Raw genomic sequence first — 21,534 nt, forward strand, 5'->3', positions numbered from 1 at the left:
ATCAACAATACTAGTTTATGGACACTGTGTGGGTCTACTAATTTTACTTCTTGACCCTGAGTTTGAGAATGTTAAAGTAGACTTTTTACGTAGGCCACTGTTTAGGCCTAGATCTGTGTCGCTGCTGCAGTGCATACTGTACAACCTTAGGTAATCACAGCACAGTATCTGTTGATTTGAATATGCATGTTGGAAGTATAATAACATTGCCAGCAGCCACCGCCGCTCGCCCACATCTCTGTGGCCCCTTTAGATGATGAGGGCCAAGTGAAGAAGTAAAGTTAGCAATACCATTATCACCTCCGGTGAGCCGTGAGGCAATGACAAGCCGAGACAGACACACACGCACGCAAACGCACACACTAGAGGCAGAGGGACCTAGCACCTCATGTCCCCGCTGTCCCAAAATAAAGCAGCTAATTATGCCAGCTAATCAGCAGCCACTTGGGCTGACTCACTGAACAGTGCTCCTGCATGTCCGCCCATACACACACACAAGTGTACTTGAACTCCAACACTCTCTCTCTCGGTTTCACAAAGGAAATTATGAAATCATTTGTGTTGATGAAACTTGGTTGTGGTAGTCGTGAGGGCTTCCCACACACACTCTCTCACACACTCCCCTCCGTCCGTCAGTCTCCACACACACTCCCGTCCATCCATCCCCACACACACACTCGCCCTGGTGCAGTGTGTGAGTGATCAGTCAGAAGAAGAGCAGCTCTCAGTCATTGTCTGCCTGCCTGGCTTCTCTGCTCAGGCTGGATCTGATTCCTGACAGGGAGCGGCCAGCCATCGCCCGGAGCAGGAAGAAGAGGCCACACAACGCTGATTCAATTTTACACTGGAGTCACCCAGAAACAAACCAACCGATCCTTAACCACCCAGAGAAGAAAAATAGAAGGAAAAAAAAGACGAGGGGAAAAGAAGTGATGGCTTTTGCCGACATTGGAGAGGACCAGGATGACCTAAATGAAGTGATGCGTGAGGAGATGGAGGACGTCTTCATCTATGATGGTAGGAGGGATGGATGAATGGGTGGGTCGATGGGTGGGTGGGTGGGTTGTGCTACATGGGGTCAATGTAAGAGGGTGGGGGAGGAATCATGAAGGAAACAGGTGGAGGGGCATTGGGACTATGGCTGGGTGGGCACTGTACCTTCTATGATGGATGGGTGGATGGGTGGATGGGTGCTCCTGGTGCTTCATGGAGTCAACACACTGGACTGTAAGGGGTTGAGACTGGCACCATGAAGGGGACAGGCGGAGGGGCATTGGGGCCATGGCTGGGTGGGCAGGGCACACACTGACGTAGATGTGGTGACTGACACTAAAGATCTGTGTAGTGTGGAAGAAAGAGGTTCAGTTCAGTGTGTCTTTGGGCTGAGGTGACTGTGACAACGTTTTGTTGGATGGTTTCATGCCTGCATGATCATATTGTGAATAACCAGTAAATGAAAATTACATTTTTTAAGGTTACATAGAGGTTAAAATGTATTGGTTTTGCATAATTCCCTTTCTGCAGCGTCTCTATGCTGCTTGTTTTTTTAGTAGGCAGCAGAGAGAGCCTCAGTCTGCTTGTTTTTTTAGTAGGCAGCAGAGAGAGCCTCAGTCTGCTTGTTTTTTTAGTAGGCAGCAGAGAGAGCCTCAGTCTGCTTGTTTTTTTTAGTAGGCAGCAGAGAGAGCCTCAGTGTCTGCTTGTTTTTTAGTAGGCAGCAGAGAGAGCCTCAGTGTCTGCTTGTTTTTTTAGTAGGCAGCAGAGAGAGCCTCAGTGTCTACTTGTTTTTCAGTAGGCAGCAGAGAGAGCCTCAGTGTCTGCTTGTTTTTTTAGTAGGCAGCAGAGAGAGCCTCAGTGTCTGCTTGTTTTTTTAGTAGGCAGCAGAGAGAGCCTCAGTGTCTACTTGTTTTTCAGTAGGCAGCAGAGAGAGCCTCAGTGTCTACTTGTTTTTTAGTAGGCAGCAGAGAGAGCCTCAGTGTCTGCTTGTTTTTTTAGTAGGCAGCAGAGAGAGCCTCAGTGTCTACTTGTTTTTCAGTAGGCAGCAGAGAGAGCCTCAGTGTCTACTTGTTTTTTAGTAGGCAGCAGAGAGAGCCTCAGTGTCTGCTTGTTTTTTTAGTAGGCAGCAGAGAGTGCCTCAGTCTGCTTGTTTTTTAGAAGGCAGCAGAGAGAGCCTCAGTCTGCTTGTTTTTTTAGAAGGCAGCAGAGAGAGCCTCAGTGTCTGCTTGTTTTTCAGTAGGCAGCAGAGAGAGCCTCAGTGTCTGCTTGTTTTTCAGTAGGCAGCAGAGAGAGCCTCAGTCTGCTTGTTTTTTTAGTAGGCAGCAGAGAGAGCCTCAGTCTGCTTGTTTTTCAGTAGGCAGCAGAGAGAGCCTCAGTCTGCTTGTTTTTTTAGTAGGCAGCAGAGAGAGCCTCAGTCTGCTTGTTTTTTTAGTAGGCAGCAGAGAGAGCCTCAGTGTCTACTTGTTTTTCAGTAGGCAGCAGAGAGAGCCTCAGTGTCTGCTTGTTTTTTTAGTAGGCAGCAGAGAGAGCCTCAGTGTCTGCTTGTTTTTCAGTAGGCAGCAGAGAGAGCCTCAGTCTGCTTGTTTTTTTAGAAGGCAGCACAGAGAGCCTCAGTCTGCTTGTTTTTTTAGTAGGCAGCAGAGAGAGCCTCAGTGTCTGCTTGTTTTTTTAGTAGGCAGCAGAGAGTGCCTCAGTGTCTGCTTGTTTTTCAGTAGGCAGCAGAGAGAGCCTCAGTCTGCTTGTTTTTTTAGTAGGCAGCAGAGAGAGCCTCAGTCTGCTTGTTTTTTTAGTAGGCAGCAGAGAGAGCCTCAGTCTGCTTGTTTTTTTAGAAGGCAGCAGAGAGTGCCTCAGTGTCTGCTTGTTTTTCAGTAGGCAGCAGAGAGAGCCTCAGTCTGCTTGTTTTTTTAGTAGGCAGCAGAGAGAGCCTCAGTCTGCTTGTTTTTTTAGTAGGCAGCAGAGAGAGCCTCAGTCTGCTTGTTTTTTTAGTAGGCAGCAGAGAGAGCCTCAGTCTGCTTGTTTTTTTAGTAGGCAGCAGAGAGAGCCTCAGTCTGCTTGTTTTTTTAGTAGGCAGCAGAGAGAGCCTCAGTGTCTACTTGTTTTTCAGTAGGCAGCAGAGAGAGCCTCAGTGTCTGCTTGTTTTTTTAGTAGGCAGCAGAGAGAGCCTCAGTGTCTGCTTGTTTTTCAGTAGGCAGCAGAGAGAGGCTCAGTCTGCTTGTTTTTTTAGTAGGCAGCAGAGAGAGCCTCAGTGTCTGCTTGTTTTTTTTGTAGGCAGCAGAGAGAGCCTCAGTGTCTACTTGTTTTTCAGTAGGCAGCAGAGAGAGCCTCAGTGTCTGCTTGTTTGTTTAGAAGGCAGCAGAGAGAGCCTCAGTCTGCTTGTTTTTTTAGTAGGCAGCAGAGAGAGCCTCAGTGTCTGCTTGTTTTTTTAGTAGGCAGCAGAGAGAGCCTCAGTGTCTACTTGTTTTTCAGTAGGCAGCAGAGAGAGCCTCAGTCTGCTTGTTTTTTTAGTAGGCAGCAGAGAGAGCCTCAGTGTCTGCTTGTTTTTTTAGTAGGCAGCAGAGAGAGCCTCAGTGTCTGCTTGTTTTTCAGTAGGCAGCAGAGAGAGCCTCAGTCTGCTTGTTTTTTTAGTAGGCAGCAGAGAGAGCCTCAGTGTCTGCTTGTTTTTTTAGTAGGCAGCAGAGAGTGCCTCAGTGTCTGCTTGTTTTTCAGTAGGCAGCAGAGAGAGCCTCAGTCTGCTTGTTTTTTTAGTAGGCAGCAGAGAGAGCCTCAGTCTGCTTGTTTTTTTAGTAGGCAGCAGAGAGAGCCTCAGTGTCTGCTTGTTTTTTTTGTAGGCAGCAGAGAGAGCCTCAGTGTCTACTTGTTTTTCAGTAGGCAGCAGAGAGAGCCTCAGTGTCTGCTTGTTTTTTTAGAAGGCAGCAGAGAGAGCCTCAGTCTGCTTGTTTTTTTAGTAGGCAGCAGAGAGAGCCTCAGTGTCTGCTTGTTTTTTTAGTAGGCAGCAGAGAGAGCCTCAGTGTCTACTTGTTTTTCAGTAGGCAGCAGAGAGAGCCTCAGTCTGCTTGTTTTTTTAGTAGGCAGCAGAGAGAGCCTCAGTGTCTGCTTGTTTTTTTAGTAGGCAGCAGAGAGAGCCTCAGTGTCTGCTTGTTTTTCAGTAGGCAGCAGAGAGAGCCTCAGTCTGCTTGTTTTTTTAGTAGGCAGCAGAGAGAGCCTCAGTGTCTGCTTGTTTTTTTAGTAGGCAGCAGAGAGTGCCTCAGTGTCTGCTTGTTTTTCAGTAGGCAGCAGAGAGAGCCTCAGTCTGCTTGTTTTTTTAGTAGGCAGCAGAGAGAGCCTCAGTCTGCTTGTTTTTTTAGTAGGCAGCAGAGAGAGCCTCAGTCTGCTTGTTTTTTTAGAAGGCAGCAGAGAGTGCCTCAGTGTCTGCTTGTTTTTCAGTAGGCAGCAGAGAGAGCCTCAGTCTGCTTGTTTTTTTAGTAGGCAGCAGAGAGAGCCTCAGTCTGCTTGTTTTTTTAGTAGGCAGCAGAGAGAGCCTCAGTCTGCTTGTTTTTTTAGTAGGCAGCAGAGAGAGCCTCAGTCTGTTTGTTTTTTTAGTAGGCAGCAGAGAGAGCCTCAGTCTGCTTGTTTTTTTAGTAGGCAGCAGAGAGAGCCTCAGTGTCTACTTGTTTTTCAGTAGGCAGCAGAGAGAGCCTCAGTGTCTGCTTGTTTTTTTAGTAGGCAGCAGAGAGAGCCTCAGTGTCTGCTTGTTTTTCAGTAGGCAGCAGAGAGAGGCTCAGTCTGCTTGTTTTTTTAGAAGGCAGCAGAGAGAGCCTCAGTTTGCTTGTTTTTTTAGAAGGCAGCAGAGAGAGCCTCAGTCTGCTTGTTTTTTTAGTAGGCAGCAGAGAGAGCCTCAGTGTCTACTTGTTTTTCAGTAGGCAGCAGAGAGAGCCTCAGTGTCTGCTTGTTTTTTTAGTAGGCAGCAGAGAGAGCCTCAGTGTCTGCTTGTTTTTCAGTAGGCAGCAGAGAGAGCCTCAGTCTGCTTGTTTTTTTAGAAGGCAGCACAGAGAGCCTCAGTCTGCTTGTTTTTTTAGTAGGCAGCAGAGAGAGCCTCAGTGTCTGCTTGTTTTTTTAGTAGGCAGCAGAGAGTGCCTCAGTGTCTGCTTGTTTTTCAGTAGGCAGCAGAGAGAGCCTCAGTCTGCTTGTTTTTTTAGTAGGCAGCAGAGAGAGCCTCAGTCTGCTTGTTTTTTTAGTAGGCAGCAGAGAGAGCCTCAGTCTGCTTGTTTTTTTAGAAGGCAGCAGAGAGTGCCTCAGTGTCTGCTTGTTTTTCAGTAGGCAGCAGAGAGAGCCTCAGTCTGCTTGTTTTTTTAGTAGGCAGCAGAGAGAGCCTCAGTCTGCTTGTTTTTTTAGTAGGCAGCAGAGAGAGCCTCAGTCTGCTTGTTTTTTTAGTAGGCAGCAGAGAGAGCCTCAGTCTGCTTGTTTTTTTAGTAGGCAGCAGAGAGAGCCTCAGTGTCTACTTGTTTTTCAGTAGGCAGCAGAGAGAGCCTCAGTGTCTGCTTGTTTTTTTAGTAGGCAGCAGAGAGAGCCTCAGTGTCTGCTTGTTTTTCAGTAGGCAGCAGAGAGAGGCTCAGTCTGCTTGTTTTTTTAGAAGGCAGCAGAGAGAGCCTCAGTTTGCTTGTTTTTTTAGAAGGCAGCAGAGAGAGCCTCAGTCTGCTTGTTTTTTTAGTAGGCAGCAGAGAGAGCCTCAGTGTCTGCTTGTTTTTTTTGTAGGCAGCAGAGAGAGCCTCAGTGTCTACTTGTTTTTCAGTAGGCAGCAGAGAGAGCCTCAGTGTCTGCTTGTTTGTTTAGAAGGCAGCAGAGAGAGCCTCAGTCTGCTTGTTTTTTTAGTAGGCAGCAGAGAGAGCCTCAGTGTCTGCTTGTTTTTTTAGTAGGCAGCAGAGAGAGCCTCAGTGTCTACTTGTTTTTCAGTAGGCAGCAGAGAGAGCCTCAGTCTGCTTGTTTTTTTAGTAGGCAGCAGAGAGATTCTCAGTGTCTGCTTGTTTTTTTAGTAGGCAGCAGAGAGAGCCTCAGTGTCTGCTTGTTTTTCAGTAGGCAGCAGAGAGAGCCTCAGTCTGCTTGTTTTTTTAGTAGGCAGCAGAGAGAGCCTCAGTGTCTGCTTGTTTTTTTAGTAGGCAGCAGAGAGTGCCTCAGTGTCTGCTTGTTTTTCAGTAGGCAGCAGAGAGAGCCTCAGTCTGCTTGTTTTTTTAGTAGGCAGCAGAGAGAGCCTCAGTCTGCTTGTTTTTTTAGTAGGCAGCAGAGAGAGCCTCAGTCTGCTTGTTTTTTTAGAAGGCAGCAGAGAGTGCCTCAGTGTCTGCTTGTTTTTCAGTAGGCAGCAGAGAGAGCCTCAGTCTGCTTGTTTTTTTAGTAGGCAGCAGAGAGAGCCTCAGTCTGCTTGTTTTTTTAGTAGGCAGCAGAGAGAGCCTCAGTCTGCTTGTTTTTTTAGTAGGCAGCAGAGAGAGCCTCAGTCTGCTTGTTTTTTTAGTAGGCAGCAGAGAGAGCCTCAGTCTGCTTGTTTTTTTAGTAGGCAGCAGAGAGAGCCTCAGTGTCTACTTGTTTTTCAGTAGGCAGCAGAGAGAGCCTCAGTGTCTGCTTGTTTTTTTAGTAGGCAGCAGAGAGAGCCTCAGTGTCTGCTTGTTTTTCAGTAGGCAGCAGAGAGAGGCTCAGTCTGCTTGTTTTTTTAGAAGGCAGCAGAGAGAGCCTCAGTTTGCTTGTTTTTTTAGAAGGCAGCAGAGAGAGCCTCAGTCTGCTTGTTTTTTTAGTAGGCAGCAGAGAGAGCCTCAGTGTCTGCTTGTTTTTTTAGTAGGCAGCAGAGAGAGCCTCAGTGTCTACTTGTTTTTCAGTAGGCAGCAGAGAGAGGCTCAGTGTCTGCTTGTTTGTTTAGAAGGCAGCAGAGAGAGCCTCAGTCTGCTTGTTTTTTTAGTAGGCAGCAGAGAGAGCCTCAGTGTCTGCTTGTTTTTTTAGTAGGCAGCAGAGAGAGCCTCAGTGTCTACTTGTTTTTCAGTAGGCAGCAGAGAGAGCCTCAGTCTGCTTGTTTTTTTAGTAGGCAGCAGAGAGAGCCTCAGTGTCTGCTTGTTTTTTTAGTAGGCAGCAGAGAGAGCCTCAGTGTCTGCTTGTTTTTCAGTAGGCAGCAGAGAGAGCCTCAGTGTCTGCTTGTTTTTTAGTAGGCAGCAGAGAGAGCCTCAGTGTCTGCTTGTTTTTTTAGAAGGCAGCAGAGAGAGCCTCAGTCTGCTTGTTTTTTTAGTAGGCAGCAGAGAGAGCCTCAGTCTGCTTGTTTTTTTAGTAGGCAGCAGAGAGAGCCTCAGTGTCTGCTTGTTTTTTTTAGTAGGCAGCAGAGAGAGCCTCAGTGTCTGCTTGTTTTTTTAGTAGGCAGCAGAGAGAGCCTCAGTGTCTGCTTGTTTTTTTAGTAGGCAGCAGAGAGAGCCTCAGTCTGCTTGTTTTTTTAGTAGGCAGCAGAGAGAGCCTCAGTCTGCTTGTTTTTTTAGTAGGCAGCAGAGAGAGCCTCAGTGTCTATTTGTTTTTTTAGTAGGCAGCAGAGAGAGCCTCAGTCTGCTTGTTTTTTTAGTAGGCAGCAGAGAGAGCCTCAGTCTGCTTGTTTCTTTAGTAGGCAGCAGAGAGAGCCTCAGAGTCTTGTGTGGGTGTTCTTGTATAACTCACACATGTTTAAACCAAACATTATGTACCACAAGAGAGTATTTTAACTGGTAATTTATTTTACTGTCTTGTTTTTATAAAAACCCAATATAATCATAACATGCATTGAATTTGACTTTCCACTATGATGGTAGGAGAATTGAATTATAAAGTGAATAGGTTTTTGGATGTCCAGGGAGAGTAAAACAGCTGGTGAAATCATTTTCTCTTGCTTAAGTCTTCCACCCACTTTATAGGAACCATTCCACTTCAGCTATCGAAAACTCAGATGCAAACTAGTTTACCATTACAATGTTTATTATGGTAATATATAAAAAGGACATTATAATAGTCAGTTCAGTTGCAATAGTATTTTTAGAAGCATACATACAATCCATTATAAACAATTTGCAGGGTACTCGTACTCGATTCATATTTGTGCATTATGTCAGTTCTTTCATGTATGATAATGTCTAGATTGGTTGAACCACTTTACACAAAATGAAACGAGTCAATGGTAATTTACCTTCTTTCCTTGTGAGCAAAAACACAGCCAGGAGGTAGAAACACACACATACACACATGCGCAAACACGCGCAAACACGCACAAACACGCATACACACACATGCATTCAGGAGGTAGACTCAGAGTAGACTCTTCCACATTTCATTCTGCAACAGAGCATCCAATCAGAGAGATGCATTTATTCTTGGCTCTCCTCTATTGAAGGTTTCAGTATAGATCGCTTACCGTTTCAATTTAATTGGCTCTTTGGATTTAGGTTCAGAGCTATATATATGGTAGTATTTTCAATGAGAATAATATTCAAAGATTTTATTCACTTTGCTCTAAATGCAAATTGTATGTGAGAGACTATATTCACAACATAAATGACCATCTTGTCTCCAGGTAGCCTAGTGGTTAGAGCGTTGGGCCAGTAACCGAAAGCTTGCTATATCAAATCCCCGAGCTGACAAGGTAAAAATCTGTCATTCTGCTCCTGAGCAAGGCACTGTTCCCCGGGCACCGACGACGTGGATGTCGATTAAGGCAGCCCCCCGCACCTCTCTGATTCAGAGGGGTTGGGTTAAATGTGGAAGACTCATTTCAGTTGAATGCATTCAGTTGTACAACTGACTAGGTATCCCCCTTTCCCATTCTGTAATGATACAGTTACTTCCAGGGGTAATGACCATCTTGTTCCCACCATAATGCAACAGTATACTTACTACCAGAGGTATTGTCCTGTTCTGTCTTATGGGAGAGGGAGAAGGATGGTGAGAGGGAGAGGACAGGGGAGCCTTACAATACAGGAGTGCTCTTACCCCTCTGTGTAAACGAATAATGGATTTATTTGACTCGTCATGCCTAGGCTGCCATAGAGTAAATGATGACTAAGGCGGCACTTTTCCATGCAGTGGTGAGTATGGCAGCAGAACTGTCAGAGTTCTGTACTACTATAGAGGGATAAATACATGAACAGTGGCTCAGAGCTCCCTCTCTCTTTCACTTCTCACTTTCTCTTTCTTTTTCTTTCTCGTTCTCGTTCTCTTTCTCTCTCTCTCTCACTCACAGTTTCTCTTGAATTAAAACCCCCTGAACAAACCTGAAAGACGTGCTCCTAAATCAATATTCTATTTCATCAGAGATACAATACAGCTTAACTTTAAAATACAGCTTTACTTTAGAATAAAGCTAAACTTTACAATACAGCTTACAACACAGCTCAACTTTACAATACAGCTTACAACACAGCTCAACTTTACAATACAGCTTACCTTTACAATACAGCTTACAACACAGCTCAACTTTACAATACAGCTTACAACACAGCTCAACTTTACAATACAGCTTACCTTTACAATACAGCTTACAACACAGCTCAACTTTACAATACAGCTTACAACACAGCTCAACTTTACAATACAGCTTACCTTTACAATACAGCTTACAACACAGCTCAACTTTACAATACAGCTTAACTTTACAATACAGCTTACCATACAGCTCAACTTAACTTTGTAAGGTGGGTAGGCTTCTTTATAAGGCTCATAATTGTTGTTATTATTATTATTATTATTATCTTTTCATTTGAACCTAATTCAATCAAAAGAAATGTGTGGATAGGGTCCAGTTTGTGTGTGTGTTAGTGTTCCTATGTGCGTGTGTGTGTCCATGACCGTTGGTCTGCGACTATGGTGTGTGTGTATGTGCATGTTCGCACCTAGGGTGTGTAACTGTGTGATTTAAAGCTGTGTGGTAAGGGGCCAATTAATCAGTGGTAGCTGTCACCATGAGGAAGGCTTATGTAAAGTGCCTTCAGAAAGTATTCATACCCCTTGACCTATTCCACATTTTGTTGTGTTAGTCTGAATTCAAAACAATTTTCTCACCCATCTACACACAATACCCCATAATGACAAAGTTAAAACCTGTTTTAGAAATGTTTGCAAATGTATTGAAAATAATATACAGAAATATCTCATTGACAGTTAAAGTCAGAAGTTTACATATACTTAAGTTTGGAGTCATTAAAACTTAAAACTTCTTGTTCACAAACTATAGTTTTGGCAAGTCGGTTAGGACATCTACTTTGTGCATGACACAAGTAATTTTTCCAACAATTGTTTACAGACAGATAATTTCACTTATAATTCACTGTATGACAATTACAATGGGTCAAAAGTTTACATACACTAAGTTGACTGTGCCTTTAAACAGCTTGGAAAATTCCAGAAAATTATGTCATGGCTTTAGAAGCTTCTGATAGGCCAATTGACATCATTTGAGTCAATTGGAGGTGTACCTGTGGATGTATTTCAAGGCCTACCTTCAAACTCATTGCCTCTTTGATTGACATCATGGGAAAATCAAAAGAAATCAGCCAAGAAATTGTAGACCTCCACAAGTCTGGTTCATCCTTGCGAGCAATTTCCAAACGCCTGGAGGTACCACATTCATCTGTACAAACAATAGTACGTATAGTATAAAGTATAAACACCATGGGACCACGCAGCTGTCATACCGCTCAGGAAGGAGATGCGTTCTGTCTCCTAGAGATGAACGTACTTTGGTGCGAAAGGTGCAAATCAATCCCAGAACAACAGCAAAGGACTTGTGAAGATGCTGGAGGAAACAGGTACAAAAGTATCTCTATCCACAGTAAAACGAGTCCAATACCGACATAACCTGAGAGGCCGCTCAGTAAGGAAGAAGCCACTACTCCAAAACCGCCTACGGTTTGCAACTGCACATGGGGACAAAGATTGTACTTTTTGGAGAAATGTCCTCTGGTTTGATGAAACAAAAATAGAACTCTTTGGCCATAATGACCATCGTTATGTTTGGAGGGAAAAGGGGGAGGCTTGCAAGCCGAAGAACACCATCCCAACCGTGAAGCACGGGGGTGGCAGCATCATGTTGTGGGGGTGTTTTGTTGCAGGAGGGCCTGGTGCACTTCACAAAATAGATGACATCATGCGGAAGGAAAATGATGTGGGTATATGAAGCAACATCTCAAGACATCAGTCAGGAAGTTAAAGCTTGGTCGCAAATGGGTCTTCCAAATGGACAATGACCCCAAGCAAACTTCCAAAGTTGTGGCAAAATGGCTTAAGGACAACAAAGTCAAGGTATTGGAATGGCCATCACAAAGCCCTGACCTCAATCCTATAGAAAATGTGTGGGCAGAACTGAAAAAGTGTGTGCAAGCAAGGAGGCCTACAAACCTGACTCAGTTACACCAGCTTTGTCAGGAGGAATGGGCCAAAATTCACCCAACTTATTGTGGGAAGCTTGTGGAAGGCTACCCAAAACATTTGACCCATATTAAACAATTTAAAGGCAAATCTACCAAATACTAATTGAGTGTATGTAAACTTCTGACACACTGGGAATGTGATGAAAGAAATAAAAGCTGAAATAAATAATTCTCTCTACTATTATTCTGACATTTCACATGCTTAAAATAAAGTGGTGATCCTAACTTACCTAAGACAGGGAATGTTTACTAGGATGAAATGTCAGGAGTTGTGAAAACTGAGTTTAAATGTATTTGGCTTAGGTGTATTTAAACTTCCGACTTGATTCACACCTCTTTGCTATGACACTCCAAATTGAGCTCAGGTGCATTCAATTTCCTTTGATCATCCTTGAGATGTCACTACAACTTGATTGGAGTCCACCTGGGGCTATTTTGTTAGACTTCAGTACGGCTTTTGACATTATCTATCAGAGTCTGTTGCTGGAAAAACGTACATTACCATTCAAAAGTTTGGGGTCCTTGTTTTTGAAAGAAAAGCAAATTTTTGGTCCATTAAAATAACTTCAAATTGATCAGAAATACAGTGTAGACATTGTTAATGTGGTAAATGACTACTGTAGCTGGAAACGGCTGATTTTTAATGGAATATCTACGTACATAGGCGTACAGAGGCCCATTATCAGCAACCATCACTCCTGTGTTCAAATGGCACATTGTGTTAGCTAATCCAAGTTTATCATTTTAAATGGCTAATTGATCATTAGAAAAACATTTTTCAATTACGTTAGCACAGCTAAAAACTGTTGTCCTGATTAAAGAAGGCCCGTTTTATAGCTTTTTTTTTTTAGACTAGTTGAGTATCTGGAGCATCAGCATTTGTGGGTTCAATTACAGGCTCGAAATGGCCAGAAACAAATCATTTTCTGCTGAAACTCATCAGTCTATTCTTGTTCTGAGAAATGAAGACTATTCCATGCGAGAAATTGCCAAGAAACTGAAGATCTCGTACAACGCTGTGTACTACTCCCTTCACAGAACAGCGAAAACTGTCTCTAACCAGAATAGAAAGAGGAGTGGGAGGCCCCGGTGCACAACTGAGCAAGAGGACGAGTACATTAGAGTGTCTAGTTTGATAAACAGATGCCTCACAAATCCTCAACTGGCAGCTTCATTAAATAGTACCCGCAAAACACCAGTCTCAACTTCAACAGTGAAGAGGCGACTCCGGGATGCTGGCCTTCTAGGCAGAGTTCCTCTGTCCAGTGTCTGTGTTCTTTTGCCCATCTTAATCTTTTATTTTTATTGGCCAGTCTGAGATATGTCCTTTTCTTTGCAACTCTGCCTATACCCCACAAGATATACCACCAGAGGTCTCTTCACAGTCCCCAAGTTCAGAACAGACTATGGGAGGCACACAGTACTACATAGAGCCATGACTACATGGAACTCTATTCCACATCAAGTAACTCATGCAAGCAGTAAAATTAGATTTAAAAAACAGATACAAATACACCTTATGGAACAGCGGGGACTGTGAAGCAACACAAACAGGCACAGGCACATGCATACAAACACACGATAACATAGGCACTCTATACACTTACACATGGATTTTGTGTTGTGAATATGTGGTAGTAGAGTAGGGGTCTGAGGGTCTTGGCAGCAGCTAATGGGGATCCATAATAAATACAAATACAAATTAAATTGTAAAGTCCCACAGTTGACAGTGCATGTCAGAACAGAAACTATACCATGAAGTCCAAGGAACTGTTTGTAGATCTCCGAGATAGAATTGTGAGGAGGCATATATCTGGGGAAGAGTATAAAACTATTTCTAGTGTTAATAGTTTCCAAGAGCACAGTGGTCTCCATCATTGGCAAATTGAAATAAAAATGGAACTACCCAAACTCTGCCTAGAGCTGGCCTTCCGACCAAACTGAGCCACCGGACAAGAAGGTCCTTGGTCAGGGAGGTGACCAAGAACCCAATGACAACACTGACAGAACTGAGACGGGAAAACCTACCAGAAGGGCAACAGTCTCTACAGCACTTCACCAATCTGGGCTTTATGGGAGAGTGGTCCAGATGGAAGCCACTCCTGAGAAAAAGGCACATGACAGCACGCCAGGAGTTTGCAAAAAGGCATGTGAAAGACTCTGAGAGCATAAGGCAAAAGATTCTGTGGTCTGATGAGACAGAAACTGAACTCTTTGGCCTGAATGTAAAGTGATATGTCTGGAGAAAACCAGGCACAGGTCATCACCTGCCTAACATCATCTCTACCGTGAAACATGGTGGTGGCAGCATAATGCTATTTGGATGCTTTTCTGTGGCAGGGACTGGGAGATTAGTAAGGATAGAGGGAACAAGGAATGGTGCCAAATACATGTAAATCCTTGACGAGAACCTGCTTCAGAGTGCAAATGACCTTAGATTGGGGTGAAGATTGACGTTCCAATATGACAATGACCCCAAGCATACAGCCAAAGCAACACTCAAGGACTTTCACATTCTTGTTCTGAAGTCATTCCAGTGGCCCTGACAAAGTCCAGACTTGAATCTCATTGAAAATCTGTAGAAGGACTTGAAGATTGCTGATGGTGGCCCCTCCCAATCTAACTTAACAGCTTTTGAGAAAATCTGCTCGGAGGAATGGGAGAAAATCCCCAAATCTAGATCTGCAAAGCTGATACAGACATAACCAAGGCATATCAAAGCTGTAATCGCTGCTAAATATGCTTCTACAAAGTATTGACTCAGGGGTGTGATTACTTACAGTATGTAAATTAGAAATTTATATATTTCATTTTCAATAAATGTGCAAACATTTATAAAAACTTGTTTTCACTGTCATTATGGGGTATTGTGTGTAGATGGGTGAGAAGAAAATCTAGCAAAAAAATTGAATTCAGGTTGTAACACAAGAAAATGTGGACTAATCAAGGAGTATGAATACTTTCTGAAGGCACTGTAAAAGAAAACAGAAAAAAGGGCATCAGCGCAATTGTGACTAAAATAACACACAATGGATGCCTTTGACTCTTTCTTTGAGTGAGCTTCATAAGTTATTCAAAGGACTAGCTGCTTGTGAGGAGACTGAGGAAAGTGTTGAGCCTGTACGTCCCAAAGAGCCATGGTTGTGAGTTCTGACCGGAAATGATGTAACTGAGAAGGGGTACGAGGTGGACCGAGATGAAGAGCTAGTGTTAGCAGGGGAGGAGAGTTGAAATAAATCAGTGTTTGGGAAACTAGGTCAAGAGGGGCAGAAAACCCAAAGAAAGGTACCACTTCAGTGAGAGGAGTGAAGTTTATGAAAGCCTTGTCGGCCTATACAGTAGTAGTGTATCTGGGTCCTGTAGTACTGTTTCACTACCTGGTCTAGTCGTCTCTCCTCGAATCAGATGCCTCGTTGTGCTTCCACGGTCCTCACTTCCGCGGTCCTCACTTTCACGGTCCTCGTTTTCGCGGTCCTCACTTTCACGGTCCTCGTTTTCGCGGTCCTTGCTTCCACAGTCCTCGTTTCCACGGTCATCGCTTCCTTGATCAGGCAGAGTGGTGCATGCAGGGTGTAGATCCTCTGTTGCGGGCTATTGCTGCCACAATGATACTTGAGCTGCACAGCTCCACATAGTTCAAATCAATTTCTATTTATATCACACCTTCCATACAAAACAGGTGTAGTCCAGTGTACCCTTTACAGTTAAGGCAAGCTTTGATTTGCCTTGTTCACCTGTGCCCTAAGACCAGCCTCTACATTTGCCAGAGGGCATTGCTAGAATGAAGTTCAATGAACTCAACCCCTGCTGCGGTGCATCTGTGAAACACTACTCGACGTGACACAGCTGCCCGGGGGAACCAACATGTTGTCACCTATAGAAAATGGCCCACTACAGTACACACAGCATCTTTCTTGCAACAGCCTGCAGGGTTAAACAGAGGACAAATATATCACTGTGAATCACAAGGTATCTCAGTGTGTGAACTACTGTAGCCAACAAGAGCCAGTAAGTTGTGCGTGTGCGTGTGTGCGTGCGTGCTAGAACTTGTGATATGCAGCGACTCAGGCAGGGTCAGCGACGCAAGAAGCAGGTTTGAGTTTCACAAATCCATTTATTCTCTGTGCCTCTCCTTGTCTAGACATGTCTTATTGCCTTGTGTTACTGCTACCCAGGAAACTGTATCCTGACAGGGGCCTTGCTGAGCCCACTGAGGTAGTACTGTATTACACAGGAAACACACACACACACCCCGCAAACACACACGCACATGTATGCACATACACACCCTCCCTCCCTTCCTACCTCTCTCTCTGTAATGATTGACGAGGGGAAGGAGGAGGGAGCAAAGGATAAATGATTCCTCTCCACGGACTCATGGTCTCAACATTATGAAGTCTCTGGATCTGAAGCGGGGTCTCAACATTATGAAGTCTCTGGATCTGAAGCGGGGTCTCAACATTATGAAGTCTCTGGATCTGAAGCGGGGTCTCAACATTATGAAGTCTCTGGATCTGAAGCGGGGTCTCAACATTATGAAGTCTCTGGATCTGAAGCGGGGTCTCAACATTATGAAGTCTCTGGATCTGAAGCGGGGTCTCAACATTATGAAGTCTCTGGATCTGAAACGGGGTCTCAACATTATGAAGTCTCTGGATCTGAAACGGGGTCTCAACATTATGAAGTCTCTGGATCTGAAGCGGGGTCTCAACATTATGAAGTCTGCCAGTGTCTCAACACAATGCGTTCAATCATCACATTGTGCCTCCGAGTGGCATGGTTTAGTTTGCCCTGGAAATGAATCAGAGAGCGCTGATGTTTTGGGCATCTGACAACTGAGAGGAACAATTAGGGTTCTTTGTGTGGCACTGTCTGGCACAACTAGTACCAGTATCCCAATACTGAGGAACAATGGCACAAGACACTAATGTTTACTGAGTGGCTTGTACTTTGTGGTAAAAAGAAGATTCCATACCACGCTGCCTCTTGTACTTTCAGTCCCATGGACATGATTTAGAACATTGTGAGGAATGTGTGCTTTGTTGCATGGTATGTTTGTCCTTACATTTTTGGAGAGTGAGTGTGTGTTTGAAGGTGTGTGTTTACAAACAGACAGAGGTCAGGCCTTATAAGCCCTGTGGTGGTTGGAGAAGGGGGAGAGGAGGAAGGGAAGACAAGTGGAGGAAGAGAAGGGGATGAGGGAGAGGGGAAAGAGGAGGGGGATGGGAGGAGGAGAGAAGGAGGGAGGAGGAGGAGAGGAAGGGGAGGAGGAGAAGAGGAAGGAGAGGGATTGAGAAGAAGAGGAGAGGGGAAGAGCAGAAGGAGGAGGAGAAGAGGAGGAGGATGAGAGGGGAGGAGGAGAGGAGGACGGTAGGGAAGAGAGGGAGGAGGATGGGAGGAGTTGGAGAGGGGAAGAGGGTATATTTAGTCAGTCCTAGGTCAAGCCAGCTCATGACACACCACTCCAGGCCCAGAGAACACACTCTCTGTCTCTGTCTCTGTCTCTGTCTCTGTCTCTCTGTCTGTACTGTGTATGGGGGCAGGGGAATGGGAAACATTGCCTTGTGTTCACGCTACAGTGGCAGCCTAGCTAGCATATTACTATGCGTTTTCCTCTCTCTGTTGATGAAAGTTGCATCCACAAGCTTCCACAAGGCTTTCTCCAATAAACACAAGTCTTTGTTTGTCTTTCTACAGAAGCAGGACAGAGAGAAAATAAAAAAAATGGAATGGGGAAAAAACAGGGAGTAGAATGTTTTATTTTCTATGGAGCTGTAAGTCACACGCTAGTGAGAGATGTTTCACTGACACAACAAGTCACGTTGTTATGACATAGTCAGTACAGTTCAAATAAAACATTGAATGGATTTTCTATGGAACTACAGTATGTCACAAGCTTGTAGCCAGTGAGATGCCCCCGTCTCTTTTTTCTCTCTCTGCACAGTCTGGGGGGGAGGGAGAGAGATGACCATAGAAATATCATTTGTGATGGGTAGAACATTCTGTGATGGGTGGATCCCATTTATATGGTTCTGGCCTTGTAGGTAGCTTAGGGCTGGTGGGTTGTGTGTCATAGAGGAACACCTGGAGCCAACAGGTTCCTTTCCTACCAGCCCACAGTAAAGCTGCTGCTTGGGGGCTGGACGTAGGCCTAGCTGCATCAGTCAAAGCCCTGTCATTACCACCAAAGGAACTGTGCTACAGGGCATGACAGCCCTATAATCTGCCCACGTCTGACTGAGGCTGAACAGCAGTGTCTGTCTCACTGCTACCCACCCAAAAAGAAAACATACACAGAACAGCCATATGGTTGCGTGAAGTCTCAAAGTAATTTTAAAGGACGCAAGGGCTAGACCCCCCACTATCCACATTGGCCTACACACTTCACTCTGCACAGTAGAAGTGGTTCAGTGTAAAGGACTCAAGGTATTCCCTCGTACTTACAATGAACCAGGCAATTTCCAGGGTGGTAAAATAGCCCTGAGACATTGCTGTACATGGCCTCCATTACTATGGTGTCTAGTAGGGTGTAAATGTAACCATAGACTCAACAGCAATCTGCATATTTCACAGAGCCCTCCCCCCTAACACTCCCTGTCTCACTGATCCCTCCCTCCCTGTACATTTGATCCCTGTCTCACTGATCCCTCCCTCCCTAATCCCTCCCTAATCCCTGTCCCACTGATCCCTCCCTCCCTTACCCTCCCTGTCTCACTGATCCCTCCCTCCCTGTCTCACTGATCCCTCCCTCCCTAACCCTCCCTGTCCCACTGATCCCTCCCTCCCTAACCCTCCCTGTCCCACTGATCCCTCCCTCCCTAACCCTCCCTGTCTCACTGATCCCTCCCTCCCTAACCCTCCCTGTCTCACTGATCCCTCCCTCGCTAACCCTCCCTGTCTCACTGATCCCTCCCTCCCTAACCCTCCCTGTCTCACTGATCCCTCCCTCCCTAACCCTCCCTGTCTCACTGATCCCTCCCTCCCTAACCCTCCCTGTCTCACTGATCCCTCCCTCCCTAACCCTCCCTGTCTCACTGATCCCTCCCTCCCTGTCCCACTTCCACTCTCATGTGTCACCCTTCTCTAACCCTGCCCCCCGTCATGTGGTATGTCCGAGTGGGTCTCCCCATGTAAGTGTTCACAAGTGCTGAGGTTGCAAGGGAGTGAGATAGGGGTGTGTGTGTGTGAGGGGTGTCGGCTGAGATGTCTTAGAGAGGTGGTCCCGCGTAACATTACCTTCTGCTGTGTGAATTAGCCTAACCAGCGAGGAAGAGGAGGCTGTTAGTTAAATGCCACGTTACGTCAAGAAAAGGAGGATCCTCTGCCTCATCACGACCAAAGGGAAAGCTCGGCCTGGAGGGGAGGGGAAACCGGGAGGAGGTTAGTAAAAACTATTGGGAGGTGGGTGGCCAGAGCCCATTCCCCTACTGCCAGACAGCAGCTCACTTCACCTAACAGTCTCTTTTGACCGACTTGCATCGCCCAATATCCTGACACTAGCCTAATAGCATACCAGAGAAATGATGCTACCTCTCAACACTCCTGTTGGTCTACTACACAGACTGATCTGGGACCAGTCCTGGCTCTAATCCTTCTACCCATGGCTCTGGTTCCTAATCTGAGCGGCTCCTTTAAGTGATTCTACCAGGCTGCTGGGTCTGTTTGTTGGCTCTCCAGTAAATATAGCTGCTGGTCGGGGGCTGTTGATGACAGCTAGCCGCAATTACAGGATGAACTATAAGCCAGCTGAGAGGAGAGGAGGAGAGAGGAGAGAATGCTACTATGGAGGGGGTCTGTGCTCTGTAGCCACAGGTGGAAACACACTGCCTGCCTGAGTGAGAAACCACAGAGGTTTACAGAATACAGTGTTCATATAGACAGAACAGTGGGATGACAGATTTACATCACCTCAACCTCTGAACAGTATTCACCGCCTAGCAGTGACAATACTAATAGATGGGTTGGTTGTTCAGCAGGAAAACCGACACGTGCGCAGTGCGCAACTACAGGGCAAAACAGACTGTGTTGGCTTAGATTGATAACACGTTAACTATATTTAGTCTCCAATTTTGATTGAAAACATAAATCAAGTTGCACAATGAGCACTTGTCTCTCAAATACATCGTCACAGTTGTTGGTTAACTAGCTAGCTAAAATTGTTTGCCATATTAGCATAGACGTGACACCAGTCAAAACACCTCAAAACAAGACATGGTATCAAGAACAAGATGAAACGAGCTGAAACAAGCCTCTATTGGTTTCCCATGGCAGTTTCTTGTCATTGTTGCTAGCAATCTAGCCATCCAGAACCATACCAATACATGGCCTTCTGTCCCTTTGAAGCGAGTGCACAGTTTTCGTGACGTTCTCAGCTAACCCGTCTATAGGTATGTTTTTCATATCCTCTGAACAGTATTCACCTCCCAGCAGTGACAATACTTATACAGTAGGTATGTTTTTCATATCCTCTGAACAGTATTCACCTCCCAGCAGTGACAATACTTATACAGTAGGTATGTTTTTCATATCCTCTGGACAGTATTCACCTCCCAGCAGTGACAATACTTATACAGTAGGTATGTTTTTCATATCCTCTGGACAGTATTCACCTCCCAGCAGTGACAATACTTATACAGTAGGTATGTTTTTCATATCCTCTGGACAATATTCACCTCCCAGCAGTGACAATACTTATACAGTAGGTATGTTTTTCATATCCTCTGGACAGTATTCACCTCCCAGCAGTGACAATACTTATACAGTAGGTATGTTTTTCATATCCTCTGGACAGTATTCACCTCCCAGCAGTGACAATACTTATACAGTAGGTATGTTTTTCATATCCTCTGAACAGTATTCACCTCCCAGCAATGACAATACTTATACAGTAGGTATGTTTTTCATATCCTCTGGACAGTATTCACCTCCCAGCAGTGACAATACTTATACAGTAGGTATGTTTTTCATATCCTCTGAACAGTATTCACCTCCCAGCAGTGACAATACTTATACAGTAGGTATGTTTTTCATATCCTCTGAACAGTATTCACCTCCCAGCAGTGACAATACTTATACAGTAGGTATGTTTTTCATATCCTCTGAACAGTATTCACCTCCCAGCAGTGACAATACTTATACAGTAGGTATGTTATTCATATCCTCTGAACAGTATTCACCTCCCAGCAGTGACAATACTTATACAGTAGGTATGTTTTTCATATCCTCTGAACAGTATTCACCTCCCAGCAGTGACAATACTTATACAGTAGGTATGTTATTCATATCCTCTGAACAGTATTCACCTCCCAGCAGTGACAATACTTATACAGTAGGTATGTTTTTCATATCCTCTGAACAGTATTCACCTCCCAGCAGTGACAATACTTATACAGTAGGTATGTTTTTCATATCCTCTGAACAGTATTCACCTCCCAGCAGTGACAATACTTATACAGTAGGTATGTTTTTCATATCCTCTGGACAGTATTCACCTCCCAGCAGTGACAATACTTATACAGTAGGTATGTTTTTCATATCCTCTGAACAGTATTCACCTCCCAGCAGTGACAATACTTATACAGTAGGTATGTTTTTCATATCCTCTGAACAGTATTCACCTCCCAGCAGTGACAATACTTATACAGTAGGTATGTTTTTCATATCCTCTGGACAGTATTCACCTCCCAGCAGTGACAATACTTATACAGTAGGTATGTTTTTCATATCCTCTGAACAGTATTCACCTCCCAGCAGTGACAATACTTATACAGTAGGTATGTTTTTCATATCCTCTGAACAGTATTCACCTCCCAGCAGTGACAATACTTATACAGTAGGTATGTTTTTCATATCCTCTGGACAGTATTCACCTCCCAGCAGTGACAATACTTATACAGTAGGTATGTTTTTCATATCCTCTGAACAGTATTCACCTCCCAGCAGTGACAATACTTATACAGTAGGTATGTTTTTCATATCCTCTGGACAGTATTCACCTCCCAGCAGTGACAATACTTATACAGTAGGTATGTTTTTCATATCCTCTGAACAGTATTCACCTCCCAGCAGTGACAATACTTATACAGTAGGTATGTTTTTCATATCCTCTGAACAGTATTCACCTCCCAGCAGTGACAATACTTATACAGTA

General features: G+C 44.7%; 1 protein-coding gene across 2 annotated transcripts in view; it reads left to right on the top strand.

The window, feature by feature from the left end:
- The first annotated feature begins 548 nt into the window (after window positions 1–548).
- LOC139555080 (rho family-interacting cell polarization regulator 2-like) overlaps window positions 549–21,534 on the top strand; it is a 97,235-nt gene continuing 76,249 nt past the window's right edge. For both annotated transcript variants that reach the window (XM_071368548.1, XM_071368551.1), the window contains exon 1: window positions 549–1,017. In XM_071368548.1, coding sequence (XP_071224649.1) covers window positions 933–1,017 — 85 coding nt within the window. In that variant the 5' untranslated portion in view covers window positions 549–932. The remainder of the gene's footprint in view (window positions 1,018–21,534) is intronic.

The sequence above is a fragment of the Salvelinus alpinus genome, chromosome 26, assembly GCF_045679555.1.
Source record: "Salvelinus alpinus chromosome 26, SLU_Salpinus.1, whole genome shotgun sequence".
NCBI classification, from domain to species: Eukaryota; Metazoa; Chordata; class Actinopteri; order Salmoniformes; family Salmonidae; genus Salvelinus; species Salvelinus alpinus.